The sequence below is a fragment of the Takifugu rubripes genome, chromosome 1, assembly GCF_901000725.2.
Source record: "Takifugu rubripes chromosome 1, fTakRub1.2, whole genome shotgun sequence".
Classification (NCBI taxonomy): Eukaryota; Metazoa; Chordata; class Actinopteri; order Tetraodontiformes; family Tetraodontidae; genus Takifugu; species Takifugu rubripes.
In genome coordinates, this window is record NC_042285.1 from 8487994 (window position 1) to 8512182 (window position 24189).

General features: G+C 41.9%; 1 protein-coding gene across 2 annotated transcripts; it reads left to right on the forward strand.

Annotated features, from left to right (window-relative positions):
* The first annotated feature begins 1303 nt into the window (after positions 1-1303).
* On the forward strand, positions 1304-24126 carry radil2b (Ras association and DIL domains 2b). Of its 2 annotated transcripts, none has more exons than XM_029835977.1 (18): positions 1304-1612; positions 2961-3145; positions 3741-3903; positions 4898-5130; positions 6125-6507; positions 7937-8230; positions 8314-8706; positions 8879-8916; positions 8993-9201; positions 9967-10070; positions 19551-19815; positions 20771-20943; positions 21059-21203; positions 21287-21465; positions 21780-21999; positions 22098-22309; positions 22898-23037; positions 23141-24126. In XM_029835977.1, the coding sequence occupies exons 1-18, from the start codon at positions 1485-1487 to the stop codon at positions 23232-23234; spliced, it is 3558 nt and encodes a 1185-aa protein (XP_029691837.1). In that variant the 5' UTR covers positions 1304-1484; the 3' UTR covers positions 23235-24126. The 2 variants fall into 2 exon arrangements, with proteins under 2 accessions (XP_029691837.1, XP_029691844.1); XM_029835984.1 differs by having other exon boundaries at positions 2964-3145.
* The last annotated feature ends 63 nt before the right edge of the window (positions 24127-24189 follow it).

Below are 24189 nucleotides of genomic sequence, written 5' to 3' on the forward strand. Positions count from 1 at the left end.
ACTTTATGCTCTCTTGACTGTGAAGGTATCCAACAGAAGGGCTTGTCCATGAGGGGATCTTGTTAACAACTGCTAAGCCTTTCTGTTCTCTTCCTGCAGAATCCAGAAGGAGCTGACCTTGTCCTACAGAAGGCAACTTCTGCAACTTTGGTACTTGCCACCATCATCATTGGAACCATCGGAGTAAGAACCAGTTGTCTATATGACTGAAGACCACTGTTTACATTAAAGTAGATACCAAAAGTCCTCAGGAATCAGCAGTATCACCTACAGTAAAGCGGGTTGGGCATACACAGAGAGATTCCACCTCTAAGACCTGTAAGCTCATTTATCTGTCCAATTAGGCCAGAAGGGATTTCCCTGCAGCCCTCTGGCTATCTTCCCAACTGTCTCTTAGGAGTGCCATTATTCTTCATTGTGAGACATAAAATATGCTTGATTTTTTGTTTGTTTGCTTTTTACATAAAAAGAAAAATAAAATACTGGCAGTTACGGTCTACTTCCTTAGTAATTTAATATTAAACAGTTTTCATCATAATATATTGTAGATGCTTTGTTTTTGGCCGAGTGTGGCAGATAATTTAGCTACTTCAGCACCAGTGCAGGACACGTATTAAATAAATTTATATTTTGGAAAGTTGCGTTTTTAAAAAAGCGCGTCAGATTGAAGTAAGTCCTCAAAAAGTACAAGGACATCCAAATTATATTAAAGTACATAAGTTGACTAAGTCATTGTGTTTTTTGTTACAAAATAGAACTATATCATCGCCAACAAACGTAGTGTAGGCGTTTTCAATGTGAGCACCCCATCTAGTGGTCAATATGGAGCAAACACATTGTAACTAGAACATTACGTTCAATTGTTAAAATAGTCACACTTTTTAAAGTGAAATACCACTAGCATCAAAGGTACACGGAGTATTAAAATGTATTTTATATTCAAGTGCATCTTCATTGAAAGTCACATAAGATAGATAGATAGATAGATAGATAGATAGATAGATAGATAGATAGATAGATAGATAGATAGATAGATAGATAGATAGATAGATAGATAGATAGATAGATAGATAGTCCCGAATATCGTAGCACATCTGGGAAACGGCTTGATGCTGAATTCAAAACAAACTGCATCATAAGTATCACTGCAACCCAGAGCTGTCCGCTGTGGCCTGTTTTCACTCGCAAATATTGAATTCATGTGTGCATGAAATAAAAGTGAAACCCGAGCCTTCATCGTTTGACTGAGCGGCGTGCTTGCAGTAGCTCAGGCAGCTGGATGACGTCTGGAAACATCTGCAGCGCCTGTTCCGGAGTTCAGCAGCTGCATCGATGTGCGCCGCGCGTCCTGGATCAAACATGCCAGGAATGACGCATACTTGCGCGCATCAGAGACCGATGGGACACGAGAGGAGAGCGTGTCGGTTTTCGCGTGTCTGTGTGCAGTTTGAGTCGTGCGGGGATACCACACAGAACAGACGGTAATGAATCACATGAAGATTTCCTCTGAGGAGTTGCGCTCTCTCCCTCCCAGACCACCGCTTTTACCTGCGGTGTTGCCGAAGAGACGCTTCGCCAGGTTGGGAAGGAAAACCAGCGATGGCTCTCAGAAGTGAGTTAAAAACAAACATTGTACCAATGAGTTATTTTTTCCCTCCAGTTGTTGGTTTTCTTCCCGATGACAGATCTTTGCTTTACTTGTAACTCAAACCTCACACAAAGAACTGCAGTTTTGCAGAGGATATCCATAATTATTTAGGAGGATTAAAACTACATTTAATGAAAACTTGTTCCAATTTTAAATCTATATAGTATAGTTCCAAAGGCAATTGTGGATTTATTGCTAGTTGAATACCTTTATGAAAGACTGTTGTTGCTTGATGGTGCTTAATTATGCTCAAAATAGCATTTCAGCACTTGAATATTCGTAATTAATTACATTCCATCTCTACATCATGGATCATGCGCATTCTTCTTTCATACTCAGTCACTATAAATTAGCTTCAATGGTCTTTTATATTCAACTAGTGTTGCAACTACAGAGCCCTTGAGCTATGGTGATAAGTAGCTTACAGACTCAGTCAGAGGTAAAACAACAGTTATTTCATTAATGTACTGAGGGAGCAGAGGGACACAGAGTACTCGCGACTTATACACATGTATGTATGTATATATTTTCACTACTTGAAGGTCGTTTTTTCTATTTTTTGCCACTAGATCTTCTTTTGACTCTTCTAATCAATACCTTTTAACCCTCATTGCTGCATTCATTGTAGTATATTCAGTTACATTTTTATGAGATATTAGCTGCAGAGATGCTTGTCTTGCTTTAGCTATTTTGTCTTGTCCACTAGAATAAACCCCAGACAGCCCTTTGTCGCACAATGTGTCCACTGGAAAGACAGTTTGAAACTGTTCTTAACATTTTCGAGCACATTTCAACCACTGAATGGGAACTCTGCAAGGCTCTTTGTTGTATTTTGGCACTTGAGAAAATCCGAAGGGTTTCCTTAAGTTTCCAAAGTTTTTTGGTTTTTTTTGCTGCTAAGGCTTCTGGAGGGACAGTTTTCCACTTCGTCATTAAAATAGGCACATTATTGGTACATCGTCAGGAGAAAGCTACCGTTTTGGAACCCACGAGAACGTATCATAGCTATAAATAGAAAGACATCCCATCATCCCTGTGTACCTCTATTGTTCTCTATTTGGTTGTTACTTTGGGTGCCACGTGCATTCTACCATTTAGTTTGGATTTGGTTAAATTAATGAGATGGCAGATAGCTCTACAATTAAACACTAAATTGTGCAACTAACATCAAACCAAATCATAGTTTAAACCCAGCACTAGTTACGTTTATAATAGATTTAAGTTATGTCTTTTCTATCTATCTTTTTGCCACATTATAAAGAAATAAAACCGTCCACTTCATAGTTCTGCTTATCCTTCATCTCTTGTTCAGCAGATCAGCCTCATCCAACAGCAGGTCATCAGACGACGTGGCCACCAGGCAGCCCAGCAAGAGCCGCATCCATCACCACACCAATCGGCTGTCAGGTGTCTTTCTGCGTGGCCCTGTCTCAGGCTCAATGGCACTGTCAGCAGGAGTCAGACCTTCACTTTCTTCCCAAGACAGTAAGGGAAATGGTATGTCTTAGCCTTTTTCACAGTGTATTTGCTCCAAGGTTTGTTGTATTATGTCTAACAATCTAGAATTTATGATGGTGTCTTAAAATGGCATTTGGATGGTTGTCAACCCTCTTGACCTCTGGCTGCACCACTCTGCCGCTAAACAATAAGACAAATTAAATGCACGTGCAAAGACTGGAAAGATAGGTGATCATTTGGCAGTCGGGTTATGCACACACACTCCATGTGAGTCACAAGCAGGTGAGTGTGTGTTGTCTGGCAGTCGAATACAAGAAGATGAAAACTAAAAAGCCTGATTACATGCTTACAAATGCTACAGTCCTTGTGCACTCATTTGTAAGAATTAAAACTACAATTAGAATGATTAGACAGACTGCACTGTTTTGCTAATGAGAGCTGTTAAAAAATCCCAGCGATGATAATAAAGACAAGGCGGCCAGTGATACAAGACAGGTCCCTACTTTACAAATGTCAGCAATGCTGGGTCAAGATACAGTAATTTATCCCAAACTCCTTTGCATAGTATGGTCTTTTATTCATTGCAAAGCTACAATTATGTTTGGTGATTTTTTCATTGTTGATATATCTACAGAGGGTTTAAGGGCAGATGACCCATCTGAGCTGTCCAATCATGTAACGGCGCCTGGAATCTTAAAGATCTTTGGAAATGAAATCTGTGAGGGAGCCCACTATAAAAGTGTTCTAGCAACCACAGACTCTAGTGCAAGAGAGCTAGTCAAAGAGGCCCTTGAACGGTAAGTCCATGTGTTATCTGCGTGTGTGTGTGTGAGCGTCTGCCTGCCATATGTCTGTCCTCGTGTGTCTGAGTAAAGTCTGCCTTTTCTCAGTAGGATGTACTAAACTCGTGCAGATGAACAAAACTTGGGAGCTAATAAAAGCAAAGCATGTAAATATTGCGATTTCAGATCGACAAAACAGATTTGACTCACTGTTTTGTTTATTCGAATTGTAGAAAACGCTGTTTACAACCTCAGACTTTTCTGAGAGACAGAGCTAGTCTGAGATGTTTCTACTCAGTGGGAAAATGTCAGGCATTTTTGGCCAAAATATTATGCGGTGATTAATACAAATGGCATTTAACATGCAAAGAAAAGAGAAAATAGTTTTCCTTCCTTCAGTGACAATTTCACTGTTGACTTTTAACTAAAGCATTAAGGATATGACATTACAACTTTTGACAGTTTTCTATTCTGCTTTGTCTTCAACGTTGGCTAAAGAATACACCAAGTGGAAAAGTCAGTAGTTGCCAGACAAAGCTGGGACAAAAACATCATGATGCTATAAAAAGCCCTTCTTTTTCAGGCCTTTTACTGATTTTGCTCTGCTGCTTCAAATAAAATCTAAGCTAATGTCACACTAAAGTTTTGATGAGGATGCATCCTCAGACCAATAACTTTGAATATTTATTAGCATATTATGGACAATGGTTTAGCAAAAATTCTTCAAATAACACAGTTGCATTAATAGTAATTGCTCTGGTTTTTGAATATATTAAGCTCTGATCACTTCTACTCCTTGGTTTATATATCGTAAACATCCCCCTAACATACTTTACAATGTGACCAAGAGATAATGAGAAGTCAGGTGAGCAGCATTTGTAGTTTTTGACACAACTCTCCAGAGCTACACTTTGCATTAGTGTATTGACTTTAAACAATCTTTCCAAGGCAACACTGGATTTGTTGTGACCTGTTACATGTCAAGTGATCATTTTCCGGTGTCTTCTAGTTACGGTCTGTCTAAGAAGGAGGCAAAATCCTATGTTCTTTGTGACACCATCGGATCAACTGGCAACCATCAGTGGAGGCCAGAAGGGTTCAGAGTTGTGGGCGACAATGAGAGGCCCCTCCTCCTGCAGTCACTATGGAAACCCAGAGAGGGCCTGGCAAGACGGTTTGAAATTCAGAGAAAAAGCTGGGTGGAGGAGAGGACATCCAAAGACAAAGACACCATTACTGCTGGTAGAGTGTCGGCCTGTATTTTCGGGGTGCTTTAGAAGCTGATCGACCACATCCTTATTCTGTACGTCTTGGGATAAATGCGTTTTTTAAAAACTGAAATAAAGCAGTCATTATTAAATCTAGGTTTACAGTTCCCACGACAAAAATGTGGTTTGTTGGCATATTTTTTTCCAGTGAAAATCAGCCAAACCACACAAACCAAACTGTAGTTTAATGGGTCTGAATATTTTTTTCCTTTCCTTCTGCAACATTGGTCAATTTTTCAAAAGAAATTTGACTAGTAGACACAATTAAACCTCTCAGTGGCACACCCTTCCCCTTCACACTTTAATGGTTTGATGCAACAAACAAAAACATGGCGTGCACTCAGATTTACAAACCACAATGTGGTAACCAACGAGGGTGGACTGCTGTTTGTGGTTGATACAGCTTTGGCCAGAATGAGTTCTGTTTTGTGTTTCATGAATGGCACAGCTTGTGATCGGTATCTATCAGTGTAAGCCCGTGGATGCCTGCAGAATGTGGATCTTTTTTATTTTTATTTCCATGAGTTCTGTCTTCAGTTCCACTGGGGTCTGTTTCCTGACTAGGGCTTCTCAATGTTGACTCTGGCTTAGACACATATGTCGAAAGGGCTGAAAACACAGATCACCTTGCTGCAGGAAAAAGGTGTTCCCTAATCACCATATTCCATTACCGTTATGCTTTAAAAGCTTAATTTGAACACATTTTGAACTACATTTGACATGAACAAGAAAATTCTGCTCACTGTATTGCAAATGGTATGAATATTATAATAAGATAATGCAACTATTTACCTCACAAAAGGAGGAAAGGCAATTTATATTTGTTTCACATGGATTGTATTCAATCCACAACTAAAGAAAGGATAAGAAGTAGTGAACAGTGTATCTAAAGTAATTAATGAATATCATGTGATGTCAAGTATTGTTTTGATATACTTTACACCCTCTTTTGTATCTATATGTTTTAGGTATCAATGCACAGGCACGAAAGCTCCAGAAGAGTCGCTCTAGAGTAAACTCGACCCTCATACAGAGGACCATGGGCAAAAGCCAGAAGCTATGGCGGAGCAGAAGTGAGATGGACATTCTAGATTCAGACACTAAACAGTGTTACGAGCAGTCAAAAACAAACCCAAAACAGAGTCACGTTCACAGTCACAAAACCCTCTCCGAAGAAGATGGTGTGTTGCAGTCCAAGAAAGAGACCCTCTGTCTAATGGCTGAGCAAGAAGGAGAGGAATCAGAGAGGGAGGAGACGGAGAGCAGTGACGATAACACCACACAGTACTCCATTCACCCTCCTCATGACTGTCCATACTTGCTGCTGCTGCAAGGCTACAGCCCTGCACAGGTATGTTATTTAAGCCAACATAGGTACCACGAGGAACTAATACTTTACTGCTACTCTCCAGATTTGACAAGGCTGTGTATATAAAATGCTGGAAGGAAATATTATTCTGGATCGCAAAGTTGAAAAAAGGTCTCATCTTTATGTCACAAAGGCCACAAATGGCAAATAGTAACTAAAAATAACACTGCAAAGATAATAGGAAACAGAGCTTCAGCTTCAATCAACTCTAATTTTCGACTGTCTTCCAGCCGAGGCTGACGCAAAGGCGCCGTGTTTCTTTTCAACAAGCATGTGGAATTTGCTCGCTCATGAATACTGTTGTATTAAGAACACAAAAATTCTGGTGCTTAAAATGTGTGTCTTCACTGACAATAATCATCAGGGAAAGACACTCAAGTACACTTAATAACTGTTTGGCTTTTGGCTAAATTCTTGTGAAGGTACCAAAGTACTTAAATTACTACATTAAAAGTGTATACTGAGTAATTTCTTAATTCTATGTAAGTATATAGCGCGTATAGAACAAGATCATTTAACCCTTGTCTGAAATTTCTCTGGAGAGTCATTATTTTGTAATTAGAGGTCTGCTTGTTATTTTTAAAACAAGGACCACACTCCTCTATAAAATGGGGGAAAATGAGTCCCACAAAGCAGGTTTTGCTATGCGTCGTAACTCTGGAGCTCACTTACGCAGAGGCTCCTGACTGAGTTGTTAATGGGCTGAATTTGTTGATACTGGAGCTGCTACTTTTCCTCTTGGCTTTCCAGTTTCAGGCTGGCTTTGTCTTTGTGATTTAATGGTTTTGGAACCAATTTTACACTGATCTTTCAGCTCACTGTCATTACTGAAACAAAATTGACCTTTTGACCGTGGAATTTACCGAGTCAGGCTTGTCTCTCTGCAGACTAATCCATTCTGTGCCACTTCATTTCAGGGTGGTAAAACGTGGACTCCAGTAAGGTTGTCTGACAGTGTAATAGAAGAACAGTGACTCCAAACATAAATTCATCATGTATGCAGGCTGATTTTACAGATTTTTTTTAAAAGAAATGTGCTATTGTTATATTAAAACTAAATTAATTTCATTGAAGAAACCAGCTTTTCTTGCTGGAAAGTATGAAGCTTTAGGCAGGGTCGGTATGTGGAAGTTCAACAAACTGTGGCCGGACACAGAGTGTGTCTCAACACAGGAAACAGAAAGACAACCCTGACAACTGCTTCCTGGCTGATTGTACATCCCCTCTGTGTCACACACACTGATTTTAACTACGTCAGAGATGTATTCCCAAAAGAGCATTCACAACAAAATGCTATGGAAATACTGGAATTGATGTGGGTTTCTCCTAATGTTTTAAACTTTCTGCCATTCTTAGTTTGCAAATTCCTTCAAAATTCCTATCAAAAGTTTTGCTTTCCTGTACCACTTAGGACTTTGTCATCTACCTGCTTGCTGGACCAATCATTTCATTTGGTCGACAAAGTGAAGGTGAAGAAGGATATAAGACTGATTTTCATCTCTTTGCTGCTGACATCCTTCCAAGACACTGCTGCTTTCATCGTCTAAGCAATGGCAGTGCCACAACTCTTCAACCAGGTCAGGGCTCTTTGGTCATGAGGAATGGGGAGGTACTGAAGACAGAGGTGCACCTTCATCCTGGTGATATTATCAGCTTGGGCCAACATTACCTGTTCCTTTTTAAGGATCCATTAGCTTTAGCAAAGGTAAGTAAAAGGAATATGCCAAATTATATTGGTCAAGACAATATACACAGAGAAAATGTGTTGCTTCTTTCTTTAAAAAAAAGGATGGGAAATATGGACCTGATCGTTGTCTGAACGTTATCCCTTGGATGGTCAATCAACCAACTTCAGCGTTTTCGACATATCAAGCCGGAGAAATTAACCTCTGCAGCACCTGTACTGATCTCCAAGCTTCAGATGGGACACTGTGCCAGATACAAGACCTTCCCCTTTTAAAATCACCTGCAGGACACATCTGGAGTCTGCAATATGAGAGCAATGATGAGGATTTCATTATAAAGAAGATCTTTGCTATGGGAAGTAGCAAAGACATCCCACCATTGACTGCTGCATTTCTTCTATGCCTGTCTATCCAGCATTCTACTGTAAGTCAGCATACATCTGAGCTGCGAGGGCTGCTGTTGCGTATTGCAAGTGGAGTTCAGAATGCAGTCTGGGTGAGTTCTGGACAGGTAATAGGGAATGCATCTGGCTTGTAGACACATCCATCCCTCATTTGGGTGGGATAAAAAACATTTTTTACGTATTAGCAACTATCTTAGAGTGTCACTAATGAATATTATTTAATGATGCTTGTTCAATCAAAGAAAAATATTTTTGTTCCCACAGGAACACACAAGGGCTCTTGCTGAATCTCACATAGACGTGTAAGAACATGCCAGTTTTCATTTTTAACTTTATTATGGCCAAACTGCACACAAGATCCCTTCTCACGTTTTACAGTGGCAATGACACAAGCCTACAAGATCTCCAGGCTCTCACCTGGCAGGAGGTGTACACGGGATTGCGCCCTCTGGTGGTATGGATGTCCAACAGTCTGGAAATACTGCAGTTCATCCAGTTCCAGCTGCCTCTTATGCTGGAGTGTAAAACTCAAAAAGAAGAGCAATGCAATGGTGAAGAAAGAAGGGACAATGAGACGAAGAACTTGGGTTAGTTAATCACAATTTTTTCAGGTAGCTAGTTTAAAAAAAATGTTCAGCAGTCTACCCACTTTTGTGTTTGTCACATCTGCTTTAATTTAACTACCGTACTGAGAAGTTGAACGTTTCTTAGTGATATTGTATAAACAACACTTTTGTTATAAATTCAGCATTACCTATCAAAGCTGGAGGTTGGAGGGCATCTGCATTAGTTTGTACATTGCCTAAAATACTGTAAGCCAAAATTGTTACATGGTACATCTTTCTGGATTGAATTTGCTGTTTGGCTGGCTTTTGAGTGGAGGATGATATTGGCCTATAATTTGGATCAGATGCTTACACTGACCAAGCCTCCAAAGAGGCCCACCTACTGTAAGACACATAAGTAAGAGAGAATTGAGTATGTTTGGTCTGGTATAGAGTGTTACCAGCATGCAGATGGTGTCTGGATGCACAATTATATGCTTATTTCCCATATGATGAAGGCAAACACATCTAAATAACAGTCAGAACAAGTACATTTGCACATGATGACTGGTCAGACAAAACCGCAAAGCCTTCTGTGAGTTATTGGTGCTCATGGATGGATGGATGGATGGATGGATGGATGAGCTGTCATAGTCTAGATTGGGGTGGCACGAGGACTTAAAATCTTTTATTGGGACCAAAGTGGTAGTGAAATAAATACTGGAGTTGAATTTTTGTCTGAGAGAGGGCAGTTTATTTCTGAAAGTTAATAGGAAGTCCACTGATATGCTCATCTGATTTTTTCAGCTTTGGTGGAGTCTTGTGTTTGTTCAGCCAATGAGGAGACAGTGGCCGCCTTGGAGGAGGTCATCATGCTTACCTTCCAGCAGTGTGTGTACTATATCACCAAGGTAAGAAAACCACCTTTCATATAACTACAAAACTCATTTAGTTTAAGTAGACCTATTATGTTTATGGTTGGTCAGTTTTTCAAGCTAGCCAATTAAGTAATGACTTCGGGAAAATATGCACTTTTTCTTGGGCTGAACAGAAGTCGAGTCAGAATTCCTTTTCAATGATCATCATGATGGCTTGCCTTAAAGTAAGGCAAACAATCAATTAAGGAGTGGGGAAAAAGAGTCCAGTTAGCCTCCCTGTGAGCTGAATAATAGACAAAGACTCACTGCCAGGCCACACTGGAATCATTATGGCCAGACACGACACCATGGACCTTTGTATATTTATGTTTATGTGTTGGGGGAGGATGAAGCCAGGGATCTGGTGGTGCCAAAGAAGAGGTGGTCCAGCACGTGGTTAGTAGCAGCCATGGCCATGACCATATTTTCTCAGTTGGACTTGCATGTTGAAAAGAGTCAGTTTTATCACACAAAGAAAATCTGACTTAAATTTAAAAAAGTCTTCACTTCAGTAGTATCTTGCTGCTTAGCATAATTTTTATTCAGCGTGGGAGGATGTGGTTATCAAACTACCTGCCCTAGAGAGCATGTATTTATCTCAATAGGTCTGCCTGATGATTCAGATGACTTCCAGATGTGGTTTGTCAGTGAAATCATTAATAATCCAGAAACAACATAGTATGTTCATGAAGTTTTGATTTAACATTTGATGTTTAGTCGAAATATTAAATTGCAGCGTCTTGACCTATGAGTTTTCAGGCTTGCTAGAAAGGAGGTAGGATGTTCTACATCAGCCAGTTTTGTTGATATGGTTTGACTTAGCCTTATCGTGGTGGAGGGGTTTGCGTGTCCCAATGATCCTAGGAGCTCTGTTGTCTGGGGCTTTATGCCCCTGGTAGGGTCACCCATGGCAAACAGGTCCTAGGTGAGGGATCAGACAAAGCGTAGCCCAGGACCCCCTAATGAAGAAAAATAACATTGGTCTCAAGTTTCCCTTGCCCGGATGCGGGTCACCGGGGCCCCCTCCTGGAGCCAGGCCTGGGGTGGGGCACGTTTGTGAGCGCCTGGTGGCCGGACCTCTGCCCATGGAGTCTGGCCAGGCACAGCCCAAAGAGGCAACATGGGACCCCCTTCCCGTGGGCTCACCACCTGTGGGAGGGGCCAAGGGGGTCGGGTGCATTGTGTGTTAGGTAGCGGCCGAAGGCAGGGACCTTGGCAGTCTGATCCCTGGCTGCATAAACTGGCTCTAGGGACATGGAATGTCACCTCTCTGGTGGGAAAGGAGCCTGAGCTGGTGCGCGAGGTTGAGAAGTTCCGACCTCTGGAACCAGTCTTCTCGAGAGGGGTTGGACTCTCTACCACTCTGGAGTTGCCGATGGTGAGAGGCGACGGGCAGGGGTGGCAATTCTCATTGGGCCTCATTCACCAATATGTTCTTAAGAATCTTCTTAGATTCTTTCTTAAGTTGTTCTTAAGAAGTTCCTTAAGAAAACCCTACGTCAGATTTATCAACGCGTTCGTAAGCCTCAGAATTGTTCGCAGCTGTGTTCTTAGATTGATGAATGCCATCTACTCGTAAGTTGAGAGCGCGTGCCAGGTGGGTCTAATTAACATATGATTAGTATAAGTCACCGCCCACTAATGCCCATAAAAGGAACTGCAGCAGGGCCCTGTAGACAGAGCAAAAAGCAGCAAAAAAAAGCAGAATGTAAAAAAAACAAACGTGTAAAAGCTGTGCTCTGAAACTGGTCTCTCTTATTTTTTTCTGTTTGACTGTTTGACTGAAATTGTGACAATAATGCATTTTATTCACAAACGGGCAATTAATTGCGCTCAAACGTGAACCGCGTGCCTGCAGTCTGGCCCCATCATTGCGTCAGGACGCACATCCTCACGGGGTCGTGGCTCTGTGTCCAAACACATCCAGAGCCCCTTTAAAATGCCGATGGTGCGTTCAATGGTGGAGCGACTGCGCACATGCATCTGATTGAATAAAATTTCCTGTGGAGTCTGAGGGTTGGTCAGTGGTGTCAACAACCAGGGCATATCCTCGATCCCCTAATAAAATAATTCAAGATAAAATCAAATAAAAAGACAGTTTTGGCATGGTTTCCAATTTGGTTGATTAATGTTAAGTCATTGGCACATTTATGTAATTTTAAAATTCTCTGTAAATCACCAAAACTAGGAAATAAATAAATGAATAAATATGACAGAATTATCATTGTAATATTGAATTTTATTGAACTGCACAAGAGAAGAAAACACAACCATGCCAACATGTCGGCACTGAAATGTGCGTAAAAGTACTTCTGAGTGTTCGTAGGATTTGTTCTTACCTACGCATAAATCCAGGATGAGAAGAAAATCCTGAATGCCACAATCTTCATAAAATGTTTGTAAGTGGGACTTAAGAACAAATTTGTTCGTAAGAACGGTTCGTGAATGAGGCCCATTGCTCCCCGGCTCAGTGCCTATATATTGGAATTTACCCCGGTGGATGAGAGGGTAGCCTCCCTTCGCCTTCGGGTGGGGGGACGGATCCTGACTGTTGTTTGTGCCTATGGCCCAAACAGCAGTTCAGCATATCCACCCTTTTTGGAGTCCTTAGAGGGAGTGCTGGAGAGTGCTCCTTCTGGGGGCTCCCTCATCCTCCTGGATGCTTTTCAATGCTCACGTTGGCAACGACAGTGTGACCTGGAGAGGTGTGATTGGGAAGAACGGCCCCCCTGATCTAAACCCAAGTGGTGTTTTGTTATTGGACTTCTGTGCTCGTCTCAGATTGTCTATAACGAACACCTTGTTCAGGCATAAAGGCGTCCACATGTGCACTTGGCACCACTTGGCCTTAGGCCGCAGATCGATGATCGACTATGTGGACACCAGCGGTGAGGGATGCCGTCAGGCTGAAGAAGGAGTCGTATCGGGCCTTATTGGCCCATGGGACTCCTGAGGCAGCAGATAGGTACCGGCAGGCCAAGCGGAGTGCATCTACGGCTGTTGCCGAGGCAAAGACCCGGGCATGGGAAGAGTTCGGTGAGGCCATGGAGAACGACTTTTGGACGGCCTCAAAAAGGTTCTGGACCACCATCCGGCATCTGAGGAAGGGGAAGCAGTGCACTGTCAATGCTGTGTATAGTGGTGATGGTGTGCTGCTGACCTCAACTCGGGATGTTGTGGATCGGTGGAAGGAATACTTTGAGGACCTCCTCAATCCCACCAACACGTCTTCCTGTGAGGAAGTAGGGCCTGGGGACCTGAGGATAGGCTGTCATATCCCCGGGGCTGAAGTTGCCGAGGTAGTCAAAAAACTCCTCGGTGGCAAGGCCCCGGGGGTGGATGAGATCCGCCCAGAGTTCCTTAAGGCTCTGGATGTTGTAGCGCTGTCGTGGTTGACTTGACTCTACAACATTACGTGGACATCGGGGGTGGTGCTGCTGGATTGGCAGACCGGCGTGGTTATCCCTCTTTTTAAGAAGGGGGACCGGAGGGTGTGTTCCAACTATCGGGGGATCACACTCCTCAGCCTCCCTGGTAAGGTCTATTCAGGGGTACTGGAGAGGAGGGTCCGCCGGATAGTCGAACCTCGGATTCAGGAGGAGCAATGTGGTTTTCGTCCTGGGTGTGGAACAGTGGACCAGCTCTACACCCTCAGCAGGGTCTTCGAGGGTGCATGGGAGTTTGCCCAACCAGTCCACATGTGTTTTGTGGACTTGGAGAAGGCATTCGACCGTGTCCCTCGGGGGTCCTGTGGGGGGTCCCTGAGAGTATGGGGTGTCGGGCCAGCTGATACGGGCCGTCTGCTCCCTGTACGATCAGTGTCAGAGTTTGGTCCGCATTGGTGGCAGCAATGTTCCCTCTAGTTTTTCATGTGTCTGAGCAGACACACAAGCTCCCTGAGCACACTGAGGACCACTGTGATCAGATGGGTACGTTGTGGCCACACACCAGTATCACGCTTGTTGAAAACCTTGGATCATAGCAAGTTACATGGCTTATTAAAAGAATCAAATGACAGCACATAAAATGAAAAAGACAAAAATCTTGTTGTTCATGAGATGTGTACTATGTTCTATGTGAGAGTCCTGCTTTAACCATAGGAAGAGTCCTGCTTTGGCCTGGGTAAGGTCCAGTTGTGGCATTGGTGAGGGTCATGTTGTGGAAGAAATGACATAAACATCTTTCAGACATAAAATTTTGTTCACATTAAAACATTCAAATTTTGCACAATGTATATACATATATGTGCATATTTATTTATTTAAATTTGTTTTAAATCTGGAAAAAAAATCATCATTCTGAAGCTGCTTGTTCTTCTATTTGCACATACTCCGACAGCCATTCCATCTTAAAAGAACCGCATTTCTCTTTTATTTTGGCTTGATGAGTGGATGTGGCTCTGCCCGTTCGTTTCGCCATGATAAGGGATTAGCATTTGCGTCTCTTAACGCAAACACTGTCAATGCTATGATTGGCTGCGTAGCGTAAGTGAACTGTATCGTATTATTGGCAGGACACCTGTCACTCATTGAGTTACGTTGCGAAATGGTACAGAAAACAATGGGCCCGATTCACCAATATGTTCTTACGAATCTTCTTAGATTCTTTCTTAAGTTGTCCTTAAGAAGTTTTTTAAGAAAACCCTACGTCGGATTCATCAACGCGTTCGTAAGCACCAGAATTGTTCGCAGCTGTGTTCTTAGATTGATGAATGCCATCTGTTCGTAAATTGAAAGCGCGTGCCAGGTGAGTCTAATTAACATACGATTAGCATAAGTCACCGCCCACTAATGCCCATAAAAGGAACTGCAGCAGGACCCTGTAGACGGAGCAAAAAGCAGCAAAATGCCCAAAGCTTGCCTCTCCACGCCTGATTTCTGACGCCGTGTTGAACAATCAAGAAAGGATGGCTAACACGCTTGATAAAATTGCCTCAACCCTGATGACTATAGCCAACACGCTTAAAGAAATCAACGAGAATGTAAAAAAAGAAGAATGTAAAAAAAAATAAACGTGTAAAAGCTGTGCTCGGATTGTGACAATAATGCATTTTATTCACAAACGGGCAATTAATCGCGCTCGAACGTGAACCACGTGCCTGCAGTCTGGCCCCATCATTGCGTCAGGACGCACATCCTCACGGGGTTGTGGCTCTGTGTCCAAACACATCCAGCGCCCCTTTAACATGCCGATGGTGCGTTCAATGGTGGAGCGACTGCGCGCATGCATCTGATTGAATAAAACTCCTGTGGAGTCTGAGGGTTGGTCAGTGGTGTCAACAACCAGAGCATATCCTCGATCCCCTAATAAAATAAATCAAGTTAAAATCAAATAAAAAGACAGTTTTGGCATGGTTTCCAATTTGGTTGATTAATGTTAAGTCATTGGCACATTTACGTAATTTTAAAATTCTCCGTAAATCACCAAAAATAGGAAATAAACAAATAAATAAATAAATATGACAGAATTATCATTGTAATATTGAATTTTATTGAACTGCACAAGAGAAGAAAACCCGACCATGCCAACATGTCGGCACTGAAATGTGCGCAAGAGTACTCCTGAGTGTTCGTAGGATTTGTTCTTACCTACGAATAAATCCAGGATAAGAAGAAATTGGTGAATGCCACAATCTTCGTCAACTGTTCGTAAGTGGGACTTAAGAACAAATTTGTTCGTAAGAACGCTTCGTGAATCTGGCCCAATATTACTTGTCTAATGAACTAGATTATATCAGTTCTAAAATTAGATAATAGTTAATACGTTTCTAATTTTGTGCGCTGCATAGATTTTCTTATGCGCTGAGTATGTGCAAGCAGTGCGCGATTGCGCAAACGCGCAGCTTAGAGAGAACATTGGGCCAGATTCACGAAGCGTTCTTACGAACAAATTTGTTCTTAAGTCCCACTTACGAACAGTTGACGAAGATTGTGCCCTGGTTGTTGACACCACTGACCAACCCTCAGACTCCACAGGAGTTTTATTCAATCAGATGCATGCGCGCAGTCGCTCCACCATTGAACGCACCATCGGCATGTTAAAGGGGCGCTGGATGTGTTTGGACACAGAGCCACAACCTCGTGAGGATGTGCGTCCTGACGCAATGGTGGGGCCAGACTGCAGGCACGCGGTTCACGTTCGAGCGCGATTAATTGCCCGTTTGTGAATAAAATGCATTATTGTCACAATCCGAGCACAGCTTTTACACGTTTATTTTTTTTTACATTCTTCTTTTTTTACATTCTCGTTGATTTCTTTAAGCGTGTTGGCTATAGTCATCAGGGTTGAGGCAATTTTATCAAGCGTGTTAGCCATCCTTTCTTGATTGTTCAACACGGCATCAGAAATCAGGCGTGGAGAGGCAAGCTTTGGGCATTTCGCTGCTTTTTGCTCTGTCTACAGGGTCCTGCTGCAGTTCCTTTTATGGGCATTAGTGGGCGGTGACTTATGCTAATCGTATGTTAATTAGACTCACCTGGCACGCGCTTTCAACTTACGAACAGATGACATTCATCAATCTAAGAACACAGCCGCGAACAATTCTGGGGCTTACGAACACGTTGATGAATCCGACGTAGGGTTTTCTTAAAAAACTTCTTAAGGACAACTTAAGAAAGAATCTAAGAAGATTCGTAAGAACATATTGGTGAATCGGGCCCATTGTCCGGCAGTAAGTCGAACTCGTTTCCGGTGAGGGTTGGTCTCTGCCAGGGCTGCCCTGCCCACCGATTCTGTTCATAATTTTTATGGACAGACTTTCTAGATGCAGTCATGGTGTTGAGGGGGTCCGGTTTGGCGACCTCAGGATCGGGTCTCTGCTTTTTGCAGATGATGTGGTCCTGTTGGCGTCATCGGCCCTTGACCTCCAACGATCACTGGATCGGTTCGCTGCCGCATGTGAAGCAGCTGGGATGAAAATCAGCACCTCCAAATCTGAGGCCATGGTTCTCAACTGGAAAAAGGTGGAGTGCCTTCTCCGGGTCAAGGAGGAGATCCTGCCCCAAGTCGAGGAGTTCAAGTACCTTGGGGTCTTGTTCACGAGTGAGGGAAGAATGGAGCAGGAGATCAACAGGCAGATCGGTGCGGCATCCGCAGTAATGCGGACTCTGCACCGGTCCGTAGTGGTGAAGAGAGAGCTGAGCCAAAAGGCAAAGCTCTCAATTTACCGGTCGATCTTCGTTCCTACCCTCACCTATGGTCATGAGCTTTGGGTAATGACCGAAAGAACAAGATCACGGGAACAAGTGGCCAAAATGAGCTTCCTCCGTGGGGTGGCTGGGCTCTCCCTTAGAGATAGGGTGAGAAGCTCTGCCATCTGGGAGGAGCTCGGAGTAGAGCCGCTGCTCCTCTGCGTTGAGAGGAGCCAGATGCCAGATGAGGTGGCTTGGGCATCTAGTTAGGATGCCCCCTGGACGCCTCCCTGGTGAGGTGTTTAGGGCATGTCCCTCCGGTAGGAGACCCCCGGGAACGCCTGGGGATCCCCCCGGATGAGCTGGAAGAAGTAGTTGGGGAGAGGGAAGTCTGGGCTTCTCTTGTTAGGCTGCTGCCCCCGCGACCTGACCACGGATAAGCGGTAGAGGATGGATGGATGGATGGATGGATGGATGGATGGATGGATGGATGGATGGATGGATGGATGGATGAGTTTGACTTAGCCCAAGGAAAGAAATCTGCATAGCCTAATCAGTGATTAATAATTTTAAGGTGCACATTTCTTAGTATTGCACATTCCCACCGTTTGTGTGATGATCAGCCAATATAACGGTTATCATTAAAAAAAAAATCCAACCCCTGTTCTGTAATAACAGTCTGCAGATGGCATAGGTCTTCATGACTCAACCCTGGCAGGCCCTAAAGTTAAAGTAAATAACAATTAAATGAAATAAAATAAAGTGAGTTAAGGCAAATTGTGTACTCAGATGCCTCACAGTGGGCACAATCTTTTGGTTGTTCACTATAGTCCCACCCCAAACCACTGATGTAACCAGCTAAGCGCCAGAACCACACCTCTTTTTCTGGCTTTGAATCGATGTTCTCTTTGCGGTCAGTATTTGAAAACCAAAGAAGTAGTACTAGTTTAAGCACCAACACTGAAGAAGTTTGATCATTTTGATGGGAACAGGGAAATATTGTGCTTTCTACACTGTAGTCAGTCTAACTAAGCTAACAAAAACCAAGCAAAAATTTATTTAACATCTGTTTTCTACTTCTACTTTAATAATCCCTAAAAATACAAAGTGCACTAACATTATTTTCTTAAATTAAGGTTCACAAGGTCTAGTTTCATAGCAACTGATCTAAATGAATACATATTCCCACAAGTCAATAAATACAAGGTTCATAGTTCAGAATCACTTTGATAGACTGTGATGGCCTGTGTGATTAATGCACAAATAAGTGGCAGTTGCTTAGTGGCTAAGTGGTTTGGGGAGCAGGAGGGTCACTGGTTTGAGTCCTTGCCACAACAAATGGGTAGGAGTATCTACTGGTGCCAGCTCACCTTGTTGAGGTGCCTTTGAGCAAGGTAATACGCCTTCTCTGGGTGTTGTAGACTAGCTGTCCCCTGCTACTTGCATCTGCTGTGTGTGTACAGTTAAATGCAGAGGAGTAATTACATTTGTGTGTACATGTATAATAAAGAGTTTTTCTTTTTGTTCCTACCAACACCAATACAAATTAAAGTAGTGCTTCTCCTGCAATGAATTAATCCATTGGTTTGGCTCAGCTGAGCAACATTTCCCAAACAAAATAACTGAGATTATGTGGATACGCATTCTCTCCTCTCTATTGTCTCACGTGTGACATGACCACTTATGGTCTGGACTGTTCAGCGCTCAGATTGACCCAGCTCTGGAGCCTTATAGTAAGTGTAAAATGATCTGTTCAGGGTGGATTCTTTGTAAAACCTTCACTCAGCAATGCCATGCCAAGCCCACATGAGCCATATTCAGCTTTTAAGGAATGTGAATGTATGGCTGGTGCTGGTCTCCAAAGCGTGGTGGGTTAAAAGCAGATTTGGAAGGGGGGGAAAGAGGGATGTCTGTGTACAATTAAGCAGGACAAAGCTATCATTGTCCTGGCTCACTGTGAAGAGCAGAGGGGACTTTTGCCTGGAAAAAAGGAATTATTCCACATTCTGTGACATAAATCAACTAATATACTGTAATAAATCTGCAAACTAAAGTGAAACACACAGGAAGAACAGAGGCTATACGGGTGGTCAGAATTCTTTTTTCTGGTTTTTACTGCATCCTAGTGGTGAGAAAATTCATCACGCAATCTTAACTGTTCCAACCTCAAAATGACCTGAAAGGATCATTCCCCCTCTATAGTGAGTCATTCTTCTGTTGAACTGCACAGTTTCTATTCCTAATATATTTTTTGTGGTGAAACGCAAAATAGTTGAAATGTTCTCTTGGTGAAATTACTTTTATAAACATACTCTAGTTCTGCTTTTTGTGTCAATTCTATCAGGTCCTCTATCCAATCCTGCCAGATTTTGTGGACTGCAACCCTTTCAGGGAGAGACCCACCCCACAGGCAAATGTTGATACTTCTCTAGCCCTGGAAAGGGGTGGGCTGGAGGTCCTCACTGAGATACGGTGTATAGTGGACATTCTTTCCGACACTTGGAGACTCTTGTCTGACTGTCAGCTCCATCAAGAAATTTCCTCACAACTCATTGGATACCTCCTCTTCTTCATCAATGCCTCCCTCTTCAACTCACTCATGGAGAAAGGTACCAGTGTGCCAGTGCTTACAGAAGACTGTCTTGTCCCTCTGGTAGTCAAGAAATATGACATGACCAAACTACCCACTGCCCTCGAGCTGCATAGAAAAGAAAGATGGCAATTTTAAATGTACATGTTTCATTTTACAATGTAAATTAAGCAAATTTTACATTAAACATTAGTAGGTGTCATTTTTGACAGGTAGGGTCAGTTAATATCTTGAGTATTCCACTGTAAGCAGTTTCTCTGCTGCATCGAACTCAGATAAGCCAGCCAAACTGTTTTCCTTATTATTCCTTTTTAAATGGTCTATTTTACCTATTTTTTTCGACCCCATGACAGGAAGTTTATTTAGGGTCCATACGGCAGAAACAAAGTCTATATCAAACTTTCTCAGAGACAAGTCTAATTTGCAGACTTGTATAGACACAGTTTATTAGAGGCAGAGTGATGTCCAAGAGTAACTTCCCACTGCAAACTCAACAATCTGACCTGAACATTCTGAACCTGGCCCATTAATCAGATTTTTTTCAAATAAGATTTAACACATTTTAGACCTCAAATATTTGGAGAGAAACAACGATGCAGGGTCAACACTCATTTGGCTTCCTTCACTGCGAAATAACTTATATAAAGCTGAAGGCACACATTGCCAAACTGTGTTTGCGTTTTTTGTATGTTTACTTCTGTAAACACTGTGCTGCATCTGAGGTCATATGTGTCCACTGCACATACAGTATGGGTCACATCCGGGCCTTAAGCTGTTCATACTGATTACTGAGGAAAAAATTAGAGCTGAAAAAAAATCTGATTCTACCACTTCTCACTGTTATGTGAAGGTAGTACAAGAAACAGGGAATTAAACACGACTTGTCTTCAATACCTCCATTCCTCATTTGCTGTATTTATTACAATGGATTTGAACATTGAAAAAACTATGAGAGCTTTCTATTGTGTACACAGGCTCCAAGCCAGGTTTCTACCAGTGGTCCAGGGGGGTTTACATGCAGGCTAACCTTGATTTGCTCCTGGACTGGGCTCAATCAAACGGACTGGAAGAAATGGCTGTGGAACACACACACACTCTCTCATCGGCCATCAATCTTCTGGCTACACCTAGAAAACATTTACTGCAGGTAACACAGAAGTTCATGCACTCTGATACACACTTGATATGTATCCTTATAGTGACAGAATTTACAGGGTATTTGGGATTTCTGTAGTGTACAAAAACCTATGTTATATGTGTAGATGTCTTGGGTATCGTTGAGGTCTGATTACCCTGCCCTCAGTCCAGCCCAACTGAACCACCTGCTCAGTCTTTACAGCCCAGCTCCTCCATGCCGACATACCTGGACTCCATCAGTTCATGAGCAGGCTTCAGCTCGTTCAACTGGTCAGAGCTTCTTTGAGTCCTTTCATGATATGCTAGTTTTTATTGAATTGATTTTCATACCACCATGTCTCTAACTCCTTCAGTTGACATTCTGGAGAGTTTTGAAACGCAGCATCCTCTGGTGCTCCCTGACAGTGGTTACCAGTTTCAGCTGGGGCAGGAAGTGACAGATTCAGCCCTGTGGTTGGAGCTTGAGAAGCTAAAAAAGTTCATTTCCACACTTTCACAGTCTGGTGAGGTTTCAACAACTCAGGAGCAAAAGGTACCAACCATGAAGAAGAATATTTTTCACCCCTAAAAGTTAGTTTTAAAATAAATATATAATATTTTGATAGGTTTTATCAGATGTTAAAATAAAATCTCAGCTGAAGTGGTACTTGATTGTTGTGCTTCTGATATTACTTATCCAGAGTGTTAGCATTAAAGCAAAGAAAATCCATTTAAAAGACAGCCTGGAGACATCAGACTCACCTCACCTTAAGCTTCTTTTCCTGTCTCCTGTCCACATCCATGGTCATCATGTTGCTCTACCTGTTGAAAATTGACTGCATCTCCATCATCTTTCCCTCTGTTCAGGATGTGGAGGAGTTCAGCATCTGTGATTCACCTCTTGTTTCCCAGAAGTTACAAAATCCAGAAATGACAAGGACATCGATGGATCCTTCGACACTCCTCACCACACCCAACACCCCCCAAATTGTTAAACAGACTCATGCTGTAAAAACACACCAAGATAAATGGGGGAATGATGATAGTGTGACAGTCTGGTCTTCAGGCGAAGATTTGAATGATGAAGGTAATCCGTTAAAAAAGTCTATGCACTTAAAATGGAGTTATTTATATTACGTCTGTGTATTTTTCTGCAGTCAACTAACAATGAATTTTAATCTGAAGGGGGACTTGTGTTTGAGTGTCTGGCTGCACTGAAAGTTGACATGAAAACAGATTTCTCTGGTGCAAAAAGATTAGTTGATCTGAAAGAGGAAGAGCAAGAAGAGAACGAGGAGGGGTTTGGTGACCCTTTTGATGACATAAATGATGAAGTATTTAGCTTGGAGCTGAAAAGAAGTGAAAGTGGACTTGGTCTTGCTCTGATTGACACAAGGGTAAGTGAAGTGACTTGACTATATAAACTTTCATCTTAAGCCAAATTAAGTTTATATTTAAGGCAAATTGAGGCATTCTTTTCATGTTCTGTCTTAGTCTGATGAGAAAGAGCTAAGGTATCGGTAGCCCCCTTTAGAGCAAAAACCTTTTAATCTTACGATCTTAGAAAGGAAGGCTATTATACCATTAACGTAGATGTCATCATATTGTTGGCATAAAATAAAGAATACACTGTAATTCAGACATGATTGAACTGTAAAGAAAATATGAGATGCAAAAAATGTGATCAGCATTAAGAAAGCAAAAAACATATAAGTACCGGTAATGCACTTTGATCATTATGTGAAGATTGATCCAAGAAGCTTTGTGTTATTTTGAAACTAAAAGAAAGTGTAAATAGACCTTTTTACAACCCCTTATCCAAAAATGTTGATTGAATTTGGACATGAAATCCAGACAGAATGAGATTAACTGAAAAGACTCTAAAACCCTAAAAATGTTAAATAAATATATACATATGGGCAACCATGGTTTTGAGTCTTAAAGCACAGTGATGTAATTACAAAGTGCTTTCTGCTTTGCTTCAGGACACATCTTTTAGGATGAAAGGTATCTTCATTCGTGCTGTGGTCCCAGACTCTCCTGCAGCACGCTGTGGAAAGCTGGCACCAGGAGACAGGATCCTGGCTGTTAATGGAGTCAGTCTGGTTGGACTGGACTACCACAGGTTAGAACTATTTTATTGGTGTAATCCCACTAATGCCATGTTGAAATATTTAATTGAACAATCTGCTTTTGTCATTTCCTCTTCCTTCCTGTGTATATGTTAGTGGGAAACAGTTGATGCAATCATCAGGGGACAGACTAAGGTTGCTGGTGGCCAAATCTGACTGGATGACTGAAGCTGCACAGACCTATTGTTGACAACATGTTGACTGCCTTTTCAATAAAACACACAAGCTTTCAGTGTCATTATAGCAGTTGGTGAAATCATTTCTTAGGAGGATAAGGTGGACTATTAAAATTCCAACCAGAGGAATGTTAATAGTGCACATCATATGAATAATTGATGTGACTATGTAATACCCTTTCAGGTGATCCAGGTGTTTTCTCCCTTCTTGCAAGGACAGAAAGACATGCATTTAAGATTGATCAAACCTATAATAAATGCCACTACATTGGGGGAAAAAAACAAAATAAGATAATTTATATATACATGTATATATAAAGGCTATTGCAGTGCCACCAACAGATGTTTCCAACTTAAATTTTAATGTGTAGGTTTTCCTAATAAATTCAGTAAAGTGATTTCATCACCCAAATCTAACTTCGAAACAAGTGTTACCCTCAGATAAGCTTATTATAGAGAAAATAGACCTCCTGAGCTTTTATTAAAACTCATTATAACACTATTCAAATGTTTTTCTGCAGCAACCTATCATGACAAAACCCTGATTTTTTTTTTTTTAAACTCTTAATATTCGACAGTTCAGATTTTGTTTAGGTATTTCTCTTTATTCTTGTTTTAAGGATCAATTTTCAAAAGCTAAAAGAGAAATAAAAACTAAAGAACTTTTTTTCTTATTAACCACTTTTTGCCTTTTGGGGTCACAGACAGGGTACACATAAAGGTGAAGGCAGGATCCACCCCTGGATGGGTCCTCAGTTCATGGCGTGTGAGCATTTGTGTGTTTGGTACCTTGCTCAAGGGTACCTCAGCAGTGCTCTGAAGGTATTCTGGTGCCTTAAGCTGAAGTACGATATAGTATTATTCGATACTGTATTTTTGAAAGGCTACAATAATGAGAAAATTTTGAAAATGAGATTAATATTACAATTTTCCACCATGCTGTCTATAAATGCAAACTGACTTATTAAA

Excerpts from the sequence above, each read along its gene's own strand:
- radil2b (XM_029835977.1), top strand. The coding sequence starts at position 1,485 with ATGAATCACATGAAGATTTCCTCTGAGGAGTTGCGCTCTCTCCCTCCC. Across the intron at positions 3,146-3,740 it reads CCAAGACAGTAAGGGAAATG|AGGGTTTAAGGGCAGATGAC; the intron begins GTATGTCTTAGC and ends ATATATCTACAG. Across the intron at positions 3,904-4,897 it reads GTCAAAGAGGCCCTTGAACG|TTACGGTCTGTCTAAGAAGG; the intron begins GTAAGTCCATGT and ends GGTGTCTTCTAG.